Raw genomic sequence first — 12,269 nt, 5'->3', positions numbered from 1 at the left:
CAGTTCCAAACATCTCTCATTAACAGATCATAAATGAACACTGATGAGCTGAAAATGTCTTCTCCATTATTGTAATTTCCATTCTACAAATGCAGATGTTCATGATTTTGGGGAAAAAAATGGGAAACACAACACTGGGTGTGATGTCATTAACTGCATCATGTTTTTGTGCTAGAAAACCATATGTGAAGATAGAGAAGTGATAAGCTTTTAATATCAGAACCTTCCAGCAGATTTTAGTTCCATATCAAGCTGTAAAAACACTGAAAACTCATACAAACCATGAGATTAGAAAAGCAGACACTGTCATTTTCTGAAATGTCAGAGGATCATGACTCTGCTTTGAGATAAGAACAGGAGACTCACTGACATCACTCCCCCTGCCCCGACGCTCAAGGTCAAGTTACATGTTTCAGTGCAGAAAAGGAATGGTACCAGCAAAAGGCAGCAGAATCCATATTTCAGATCTCGTTGCTCTAAAAGCTGAAAGAACAAAAGCATATTTTCCTGTGTCTTCAAAGGTTCTGGCTGAAAATGAAAGATTTTCACATTCTTCTTGCATTCCAGCTTGTTTGTGAATTTTGCAATGGACAAGCTGAGGATTTATGCCAACAAGAGTGTGAACTAGTGAACTCAAATTCCTGAGCTACTGCCACCTTCTCTTGTGACTATAGGAGTTCTTATATAGATCCTCAAACATGCACTTTTATAATAAGGATGTAATTGTTAGAACATTCTTCAGAACTATTTTCTTCTTCTTTACTAGTAAACACGTCATATTTCCCAGATAACTAAATCTTTCTTGGGCATATTCTGGCACCTAGAAATATTTTTGACTTAAAGAATCTAGGCCACTGGGATTATAACCCTTAGATTCCTGAAAGGGAGGGCATCTGGATATTCCAGAGAAAATGTCTGAAGCCAGAACATCATTTTTTGAGTCTATGGACATAATGAAAAACAAACATTCTTGTATGGACTATATGCCATGGAACTGGAGCAAACAGGTCATTAAAAGGACGCTGGGGGAAGACACTGCAGTGCACTCACACAGTGAAGACGGGGTTTTCTCAGACACAATATCAGGTTAATAGTATGGCAAGCTAATTCCATTCTCACCTACTCCTGGTGACCTGCTGGTTGTTTTGCCAGTGCTGAGAACTCAGTGATCTGAAGTTTCTTCATTTGTTAAAGCCTTCCCTGACAGAAAGGTGGACAGTCAGCCACCTCTACAACAGTGACTTTTGTTGGATGTAGCAAGGGATGCTAATCCCAGAATATATCCACTGTGGGACTCAAAGAACTGCTAAACTAATTAGGGGTGTCTCTAACAGGGACTATGAATATAGGGTTTACAAGAGATTAAGCGTGCACAGAGAGCAGGGAGATTGTTTTGTTTCTGTTGAGATGAAATTAGGTTGCTTGAAATAGACAAATTTTAACACTTAGAATTATTAGAACTTTCTACACATTTCTATTAAATATACACTTTATTGCTAATATTTTCAAGGAATTTATGAATGTTTTTCATGTTCAGTAAATAACTGATTTAGAAGGAAAAGAGAGGAAAATGCTTTACTGTCACAGGAGCTAAATAACGAATAGCATTTTTGTCCTCAGTATTTTCCTACCACTGTACTTATTGTGGATGAAGCCTAAGTACAAAAGAATTCATCCCCTCATATTTTTGTGGCATTCCAGCATGCATGCCAATGCACTAGTGTAACTGTATCATATTATTAAAATTGATGGAAAGTGAGGCTATAGAAACTCTTTGACTGATGTACTTGTTGTGTGATTAGTGGATTTGTTTCTCTATTTGTAAATTTTGCGGACACAGAGATTGCACTGGGGGGATATGGGAGTATAACAAACAGAGGAAGTGGCAATGGCTTCTTAAGGGAATGGAAAGCCAAAAAAAAAAAGTGAAAGAAAATAGATAACATGTACAAAATGAGGAAAAAAAAGGCAAAAACTGTGTCAAATTATAACTACATTTTGCATCAAGTAACACTTGTAACTGCAGCCGGAGTTACAAGAAGTGCTTGTCATCAGTTCCACTGAAATAACCTCTACCAGTGTGGGTTTCCACCCTCAGCAAGTTTGCGGATGATGCAAAGCTTGGCAGAGTGGCTGACACACCAAAGGCCTGTGCAGCTATTCAGAGGGACCTGGACAGGCTAGAGTTGGGTGGAGAGGAACCTCATGAGGTTTAGCAAGGGCAGGTGCAGGGTCCTGCAGCCCATGGGGAACAACCCCAGGCACTCATACAGGCTGGGGGCTGACCTGCTGGAGAGCAGCTCTGCAGAGAGGGACCTGGGGGTCGTGGTGGACAAACAAGTTAACCATGAGCCAGCAGTGTGCCCTTGTGGCCAAGAAGGCTAATGGGATCCTAGCCTGCATCAGGAGGAGTGTGGACAGCAGGTTGAGAGAGGTGATCTTCCCCCTCTACTCAGTTCTGGTGAGGCCACATCTAGAATAATATTGTGTGCAGTTCTGGGCTCCTCAGTGCAACAGGGATGTAGAACTTCTAGAGAGGATCAAGAACTTCAAGAAGGTGATTAAGGGATTAGAGCATCTGTCCTATGAGGAAAGATTAAGTGAGCTGGGCCTGTTTAGCCTAGAGAAGAGGAGACAGAGAGGGGATCTTATCAACCTGTATAAATAAATACCTGAGGGAATAATGTAAAGAGGGTGGGGCCAAACTTTTCTCAGTGGTGGCCAGTGATAGGACAAGGGGTAATGGAACCACAGGAGGTTTCATCGCCATATGAGAAAGAACTTTATGGTTCAGGTGATAGAGCACTGGAACAGGCTGCCCAGAGAGGTTGTGGAGTCTCCTTCTTTGGAGATATTCAAAACCCGCCTGGATGCGATCCTGTGTAACATACTCTAGGTGACCCTGCTTCAGCAGTTTGGGGTGGACTAGATGATCTCTGGAGGTCTCTTTCAACTTCAGCCATTCTGTGAGTCTGTGATTCATTAGACATAAAAATATATCCTTATGTGTAAAATATAACTGGTCTGACTACATTAAAAAGCAAATCCCAATACAAGATAAGCAATTCCTTCTTCCTAGTAATTGCAAGAATTATTTTCCTATATGAAGTTATTTCTCTTTGTTTCCATGGTGGACCAGTTAGCAGTCGGGAGAAAAAAGGCATGGCCCATTCCTAGGCAGAAATAGTAAATATCAGCTTGATTTGCTGATCATAGAGACCAGAGATAAATTACAGTATTCTTACCTACACTGATCAAAAGATTCCTCCACCTCACATATGAGAAGGTGCTCTCAAGTAGTGATACAGGTAAACACTGCTCCCACACCTTAGCAGAAGGAATTGTGCTTCCCTGCTCATCTTACAGTTGGAAGAAATTGTGCAATATCTGGGGTTGATGTGAAGAATCTGTTGGAAACGTGCTTCATTAAAGAATATGAAGAATACATCTATAAAGAATAAAGACTTCAGGATCAAGCTTTTAATCTAATGCAAAACAACGTGCTGTATATGTAGCCTTAACTTTCATTTTCATCCCTGCATCCTTTCAGTATTTAGTTCCATTTTATTAGTTACAGTTCTGTTCAGTCAGGATGAGGTGGAAGCAGAACAGATCTGCTGAAGGATTTTGGATTTTAAATAAATAAAATATTTCTCTTTGTATCTAATACAAGGTACTACTTTTTATTTTATTTTATTTTATTTTGGTCTCATTATTTTATATTTTAAGTATTACTTATAGCAGACCATACTGTATGAGACTTAAATCTTCTTAGGAACTAATCTTTAATTAACAGTTTTTCAGACTGAAATTTAGGGATTTCTAAGTATAAAATATATAAAAAAAATAAAAAAAATCCTGTATATACATTCTTAAAAACCTGTTTGGCTTCTATAGAATATATATATGTATGTGTATATATATTGGCATATATCATAATAAAACTCTTACATGTTATAAGCAACACACACCATTTTAAAACGTTTTTGACATTTTCTCTTTAACATGTTAGTTCCCTGGCCATGCAAGTATCTCATGCATTTTGTATATGCTGTCTGTTGTGTAAAGCAGATTTTATAATTATTTAATGAATCTCTGTATCTGACCCATCATTTCAGTTACAGTACTTGTAGCATTGATCCTGTATTTAAAGCTTTTTAGAATAGAGGGAGAAATCAAAATAAAAGATAGCAGCCAAATATAGATGAAGCCTCTAGATCTCTCTTCTCCTACATTTGTGAGATAGTAGCAAATTCTGTACCACTTTATTCTGTTTCAGCGGTTTATCTCTGCAAGCGGACAATGCAAAACAAAGCAAGGCTAGAGCTAGCAGACTATGAAGCTGTAAGTACCTGGGGAAAAGTAAATTTCTTTGCTGGGCCTAATTAGCATGTAAAATAATGTTAAGCATAAGAACTACAGGCAGTCTGTAGTTATCCAGCTTTTGCCAGCATGTGGGTCTGATATTGCTCAGAAGTCAGAAATTCTATTTGAGAGACAGTAGAGAAGGCTGGCTAGGCAAGAGTTGAGATTTTGGTCCATCTCTAATTTTACTCTGCTCAGATCATCATGCCAGGATCAGAAACAACTGTTCGCAAATCCCACATACCCTTCAAGTGTTTGAAAGCAAATGTACTCTACACCATGTAAGGTTTGAATGAACGATTTCTAGCAACGTGTTCAAAAGCATTTAGTAGCTGTGGAAATATAAATCTCATTCTTAAAGGTGATGCTGGCACTTGAGTCTTGGTCCCATCAGTTAGACTAGAGGCAAAGACAGTCAGAGCAGAGGCACTTCCCACTCTTTGAAAGTCATCCTCTGCCCCAGGCAAGAAAGCAAGATAATTGGGGCCAGGAAGAGCAGGAGAAGGAGTGATTTCGATTAGGTGATGAGGATGGCACTCACCAAGGAGATGTCCTGAATTCCGTCACTGTCTGCCCTTCCCCCCCTCCCCACCCTCATGTTCCTGAATTTTTCATGAAAACATCAACAGAAAATTCATGCACAGTCCTGGCTCTGCACTGAAAGCTGTCCAGCTGTGTTACTATGACATGATAGCAGGATAGTCAGCCAGGCCTCTCTACATGCCAAATACTCCAGCCACAGCATCATGCTGACACACTTTATTGCTTCTTCTGGCACAAACTTGCTTTTCAGTGTACTGCACTGTGGGGTATGCATAATGTTATACTTACATGCCTTAGAAAATTCACCTTCAGTATACTATCCGTGAGAGCCTTTAATGGTATTGACAAGATCTCTAGAAAGTTCCTCTCTCCTCTCTGCAATCTTTATTTTCAGTAAGTATTTCATAGAGATACCTCTGCAATACATAGAAATACAGTTAAAACAACACATTTTTTTAGGAAGTTTACAGCCAGTTCTTCATGTAATCTCAGTAAAAGCAGTGTACAGAGGTAACTGAGGTCTTTATGGATGAAGTTAAGAATCTCAACCTACTGCATGTTATCATACTGTATATTGCTGCTTTTTAATCTGGCAAGAACTTAGAAAAAATCCATTGCAGACCATAAAGCTGTTCTAGAAGAAAGATTTTTGATAAGGTTTTGCAAATATTCTTACTGTTATTATTAGTAGGCTATAACATATATATATTTCCTGTGTAGTAGTGAATAACTATAGTCTGCATTTATTTTAAAGTGGGGATAGCTGTGAATAACTTGGACGATTCCCATATTACCATAATATCCATAGTTTTTCATTATTATATTTTAGTTAAATTTATATGTTGCCAACATAAGCCATTTGTATAAACAACTGATGAAAGTTGTCATGGGGATCATCCAATATGGAAAGTACTGCTGTTACCTTTCACAATTAAGTACTTCTAAAATAAGAATGTGGTTTTGTATTATTACAGAATTACCCATCCAGAACCCAGTACATAAAAATGCTTCAGAAATCCCATGTTCTGCTAGGGGGTTGCATCCACCTTTATCAGATTTTCAAAGCTAAAATAGCAGGACATCCAAAAGAAGATAGATGTAGTATTCCGTCCTGATTGGTGTCAAACAAATATTTTATATGACAAGTAAGGTACATTTACATTGGTACACATAATATGGCTTATATTACACCTTTTTTGGAGGGTGGGGTGGCGGATTAGAGAGAGCAGTGGAGGATGGAAAGGTAACAACAACCTAACCTAATAAAACTGTGATGTATTTACAGGAGAGTTTGGCCAGGCTACAGCGAGCATTTGCTCGAAAGTGGGAGTTTATTTTTATGCAAGCTGAAGCACAAGCAAAGTAAGTTCCTTTGAAGAGGAGGACTTGGGGTTTGTGCATGTTTTTTGAAGGGAGAAGGGGATGAAAAAGTGATTGGACACCTCTTATGTTTCAAATTGCTGTCATTAACACTGTTTCTTTTAAATATCCTATAACATTGACAGAGTAGACAAGAAGAGAGACAAAATAGAGAGGAAGATTCTTGACAGCCAGGAGCGAGCATTCTGGGACGTGCACCGGCCGGTGGTGAGTGCTGGTGGGGCTGCTCTGCCTATGAGTGGGACTGCTGATGATGAAAGCCTCTGTGGAGTGTTGGGGAAGTTTGGGAATAATTAAAAGAGCTGTAGGCCATGGATTGCAGAGGATCTGTAATTTATATCATTGTACTACTGAAGACTGCATACATGTTTACACTCAGTTTGGGGTTTTCAGTGAATAGATTTGTTGTGTCTGATTTCTTGAATAAAAAGATATTTTTCTTTGACTTTTACAGTCTCAACGGTTTTGCAAGGTATGAGTCACACTACCAAAATTATCAACATAACTAAAAATACTTCTAAATAAATCTGAATATATTATTTTATTTATTTATTTATTTATTGCTAAGCCTTCCAACTTCACTGTAGTTATATTTTCAAGCTATTTTTAATGTACATAAAGGTTAGATATTGTTGGCTTTGAGCTGTGAAAGTCGTACACTGACTTAACAAGATTTGTCAGAGCTCCTTGTCACAGTCCATCTGAAATTATAAAAAAATAAAAGTCCTTACAAAATCAACCACCTTTGAGAGCTAAAACTTTGAGAGAGAATGCCAAATGTCACAACAATTCCAATAAACCTTTGAGAAGTGAATATTCACATCAGTTTGTTTTACTACACAACTTTACTGCAGTTTCTCTTATGTAGCATTAAGCTTTCAATTTCCATATGCAATTTTATATCATTACCAATGAAACCGAATATGGACTATATGGACTGACATTTGAATAGATACATGTACATAACTAAAACTTACTCATTTTTATTCCTTGTTCTTAGATGACTGAAGTTATTACAACAGCTAGTTCTGATTTATTTCCAGTAATTGTTTTGAGGGTGTAAGGTTGCATTGATGATACCTGTAGAAGAGGTAGGTAGAGTTAGAAAGTTTCAAATTCAGGGTCAGCTTACACTTGTGACTGTGAAATTGGAAGAGTGGTAGAAGAAACGGATTTTTAGGTAGGATTTAAGAACATCAAGTAGAGAAAATCATGTGAAGTGAAAGATTCAAACCACAGACATTAGATACAAGAAAACTGGAACATTATTATCTAGTCACTGGCATAAAACAAGGAAGGAAGACAGGAAAAATAATCTGCCATGTGATGTTCATGGGAGCTGCCAATAGAATAGACACAGAATGTTTCTACAGACCTGTAAAGTTTGAAGGCAAACAGTGTTTATATTAGCCGCAGAAATGCATTTAAGGGTTTTGAATTTGGGAAGGAAATGCTATTTACAGGTTTGGAAAAGAAGATGAATTGATGAAGTTTTGAGTTAAGATACAGTAGAGAATAAGAAGTAGAGAATTAAAGGCACCAAGACAAAAGAGGAAAATTAATCTGATTAAGAGCTTTGACTGAGCTTTGCCTAGTCCAGCTGATTTTTTTAACCTGGTTGTAGATAGACCTAGGAAATATCAGAGACAAAAGATTGGCTTATCGTCAGCAATCTAGGCTCCTGACTTAGAAAGATGTAAATAGGAGAATGGAGAGGGAAACACCGATACTTTGGCTGAACAACTCCTCTCACTAGTTACTGACTAACTAGTTTTGAAAATGTTGTTATGAATTTATTCTCACAGAACCTTCAATTAAAAATAATAAACATTAAAAGAGGAACAGACAAAAGATTCTTAATTTATAATTTTTCATCTTTTGATTAAAATGTAGAGTCTGGGACATTTTTTTTTTTTAACTGAAAGTGAATTTGGAGAACCAGATATTTCATTCTTAGCTTTTTAATTTGGGTATGTAAATAAACATTTTTCAGGATTTTTCACAGGTTTTCTGGTCCCTAGCTGCTTTATTTCTTACCTAACTGGCCACTGTGCTGGTACAGTAATTATACATGTAAAACATAGTCCTTGAGTAATCAGAAAATAGATACTTTAAAGTGTTGAAAGGGATAGAATGGGGAGGTAATCCATCAGTCCAAATGACAGTGCAGCAGTGCACTAAAGGAATGGGAGACGTGAAAAAAGAATGGCTATATGACAGTGTAAACAGGCGAATATAACACCACAAAAGCAGCATGGTCTGAGTATCAGAAGTGTCACTGACATGATTGATAAGTTTAAAATGATGAAAATGAGATGAACTTTGATATGTAAACAGAATTTTCCTAAATAATATTATTAATAATAATAATAAAATATTTCATAAGTCCCAAGTCAAAATTGTGGTGAATGGAGTCAAATCCAGTTGGAGGCCGGTCACTAGTGGTGTTCCCCAGGGCTTGGTACTGGGGCCAGTCCTCTTTAATATCTTTAATGATTATCTGGATGAGGGGATCGAGTGCACCCTCAGTAAGTTTGCAGATGACACCAAGGTAGGTGTTGATCTGCTAGTGTGTCGATCTGCTTGAGGGCAGGAAGGCTCTGCAGGAGGATCTGGATAGGCTGCACCGATGGGCTGAGGTCAACTGTATGAAGTTCAACAAGGCCAAGTGCCGGGTCCTGCACCTGGGGCACAATAACCCCAAGCAGAGCTACAGGCTGGGAGATAAGTGGCTGGAAAGCTGCCTGGCAGAGAAGGACCTGGGAGTATTGGTCAATAGTCGGCTGAATATGAGCCAGCAGTGTGCTCAGGTGGCCAAGAAGGCCAACAGCATCCTGGCTTGCATAAGAAACAGTGTGGCCAGTAGGTCTAGGGAAGTGATTGTCCCCCTGTACTCGGCTCTGGTGAGGCCGCACCTCGAGTACTGTGTTCAGTTTTGGGCCCCTCACTACAAGAAGGACATCAAGGTGCTCGAGCGAGTCCAGAGAACGGCAATGAAGCTGGTGAGGGGTCTGGAGAACAAGTCCTACGAGGAGTGGCTGAGGGAGCTGGGTTTGTTCAGCCTGGAGAAGAGGAGGCTCAGGGCCGACCTTATCGCTCTTTATAAGTACATTAAAGGAGGCTGTAGTGAAGTGGGGGTTGGTCTATTTTCCCATGTGCCTGGTGACAGGGTGAGGGGGAATGGGCTAAAGTTGTTCCAGGGGTGTTTTAGGTTGGATGTTAGGAAGAACTTCTTTTCCAAGAGGGTTGTGAGGCATTGGAATGGGCTGCCCAGGGAAGTGGTTGAGTCACCGTCCTTGGAGGTCTTTAAAAGACGTTTAGATACTGAACTTAGTGATATGGTTTAGTGGAGGACTTGTTAGTGTTAAGTTAGAGGTTGGACTTGATCTTGAGGTCTCTTCCAACCTAGACGATTCTGTGATTTTGTGATCAGTCCTGCAGGTGGCTACAGAAGGCCCTAGAAGATTTATGCCATACTCAGACAAATATTGTGGGCAGTGTAGCCTGAAGAGGCTTCCTTTACAAACTTTAATCGTTAAAGTTCAGATGCCAATCAAAGTAAAACTGTGGAAATACAGTTCAGGGAAAGCTGTGTAGACTCTCTGGAGATCCTGAGTAGCTTAGCTACAATAAAATCTGTGTCATCATTTCTACACTACAGTTGGTACCTAACATAGGGCTGAGACTAATGACAAGCACACATAGCAGCACATTTCTCTTTTGGAATGGCAGAGTAAACATATCTTAAAAGCCTTCCTTGTCTTTCCATCTGCCTAGAGAGAGCATTTCCTTAATTTTGAGACTTCTATAAATTACAGACTATGGAACTGAGTGAAAAATTGACTAGAAGGATTAGGGCTTCAGTCAAAAAGCAGTGACAAATCAAACTAAAGCAGGGAAGACTGTTCCTTCCAGGCAAAAAGGGATTAAGAAGTTGTTCTTGTTTGAAAAGAAATGTCAAACTCCTGGTTAAAGTCTCTGTAAAAAAACTCTTAGCTTTCCTGAATTATTTTCTCAGTTTTAAACCCATAATCTTACATTGTCTATAAAAGGGGCAAATGAGTACTGAAACAGTAAATCCCCTGAAACATTCTCAAATCCAGATCAAATACATTAGCCGGAGAGTATCCATGGCTTGTTGTAAAATTATTTCTTTTAGGTAGCAAGCAAGGAAAGCTGCTGTGTTGCTGCTACAAACTATTGAATGGACTCTTATTCTTGAGTTACACATTAATGTAATTTAAATGAAATGCAAAATAAATGTCTGTGGGGTACTTGCTGAGATTCAAATTATTTCAGAAGATAATGGAGAAATTATCTTTTTCTCCTGAAAGTCATCTGTATACTTTTTCACTATAGTAAGTTGAAAAAAATTATTTTCTCCAAAAGGAAAAATAGTATTTGTGTAATTTAATGCAGTAGGAAAAATGATCAATGCTAGTTACATTTGGTATAGGACAGGAGCAATGGTAAGGGCAAATGTGGCTTTAAGAACAATTTACTGTTTCAGAAACACCTCTCATTTATAGATTTGGGGGTTTCATGTCATTGTTTCCTAGTAGCAAAGTAGGAAAAAAGTAACATTTTCATTTTTTAAAACCTTGTCACCCATCCCACACCTTCATCTTTTCTATTATAACTTTTTATTAGATTCTATCTCCGTTAATCTCATGTTACCTGTTTATATTTTAAAATTGTATTTTATGTGGTCTGAACATGACCCTCAGCATCTGAGCCAGTAGGTAATAGTACCGGGTGTCTAGGGTCATGCAGCAGATACTTGTGGTTATTTGTTCTGGGTTTTCTTTTCTTTTCCTGCATTTATTTTGTTTCTTAATGACTTTTCCATCCCATTCCTCAAGATTGGCCTCAAAGACTTGGCAAAAGACTGAATTTAACTTGGCCAAGGTGGAGCAATCCTTCATTTCACACTTCATGTGCTACAAATCTTGGGCTTTTTTGGGCCAGTTACTTGTTTAGCCTCAGAACACTTCTGTCTGCTTTATCACATTTTTTCAGAGTTTTTAAACATCTCTAGGAAACAAACATAAATAATGCCATACAACTTCTCTAGCGATGTACCTGCAAACAGGTTTCATGTCTTCTTTTGTACTCATTTCACCATGTATCTTTACAAGGGAGTTACCTCTCCAGCAGACAGGGTGTGCAGCTGTTGCAGCCATTGGCAGTCTCACTTTCGCACTTCTGGTCATGAAATAAAGCTTTGTGCAATGCGTTATTTTCACAAAATAGTTATAGTGCTTATGACCCATACTTGCATCTGTTTGAGGCAGATATTTCTAAATCTTATAGTTACCCTGCAAACTAGGGGCAGTATGGAACAATTTGTACTTTCATTATTTAGAGTCGTTACTTAGTATGATTCTGGAGTAAGGGTGGGACAGACGGGGAAAAAGGAAGCTGGCTTCTTTTTCCCCAATAGTGCAACAAAATGAAAATGCTGAAATTAAAACTGAGGTTATGAAGAGGTCAGAAATTGTGAAATAGAACTGATGAGATAATGGAAGGACACAGAAAAATGAGATGATTTGGTTTTTAGTAAGACCCAATTCTGATAGCAACTAGGAAAATAAGCTGAAATATTAAGAATAAGGAGTGTTCAGAATAAATGCAATGTTTCTGTGTGAATTCAGTTTGCTGCTTTAATCCAATTAATTCTGTCAAGTATATTACACAGGCAGTTAATCAGTTTCTAAATTTCTCTTGAATTCCCTATCATCACTTTCAGACGTGGTTAGACTTTTCTGTTGTCATTTCTTTTCAATTGAATAACCTAGGTTATTCTGTATGGAATTAGTAAAACTGCAGGTTCCTTTCTTTGGGGGTGAAAAAAATTGAGAAAGCAATAATAATTCTAAGTATCTAGCACAGGGACAACAGACCAGATGACTTTAACAGGTTTCCTTATGCAGCATTGTTGCAAATGCTAGAATCTTTGCAAGCACAAATATGAGGTTATA

At 38.3% G+C, this 12,269-nt stretch overlaps 1 protein-coding gene across 8 annotated transcripts in view; it reads left to right on the top strand.

The window, feature by feature from the left end:
- Nucleotides 1-12,269, top strand: part of RGS7 (regulator of G protein signaling 7) — a gene marked incomplete at both ends in the record, with an annotated part of 260,514 nt that overhangs the window by 187,826 nt on the left and 60,419 nt on the right. For all 8 annotated transcript variants that reach the window (XM_082758438.1, XM_082758432.1, XM_082758434.1 and 5 more), the window contains 3 exons: nucleotides 4,280-4,344; nucleotides 6,194-6,270; nucleotides 6,414-6,495. In XM_082758438.1, the coding sequence (XP_082614564.1) occupies nucleotides 4,280-4,344; nucleotides 6,194-6,270; nucleotides 6,414-6,495 (224 nt within the window). The remainder of the gene's footprint in view (nucleotides 1-4,279; nucleotides 4,345-6,193; nucleotides 6,271-6,413; nucleotides 6,496-12,269) is intronic.

The sequence above is a fragment of the Aythya marila genome, assembly GCF_965140915.1.
Source record: "Aythya marila genome assembly, chromosome: 3".
Classification (NCBI taxonomy): Eukaryota; Metazoa; Chordata; class Aves; order Anseriformes; family Anatidae; genus Aythya; species Aythya marila.
Note: the sequence above shows the minus strand (reverse complement) of the source record. Positions and strands in the feature narration are given on the sequence as shown.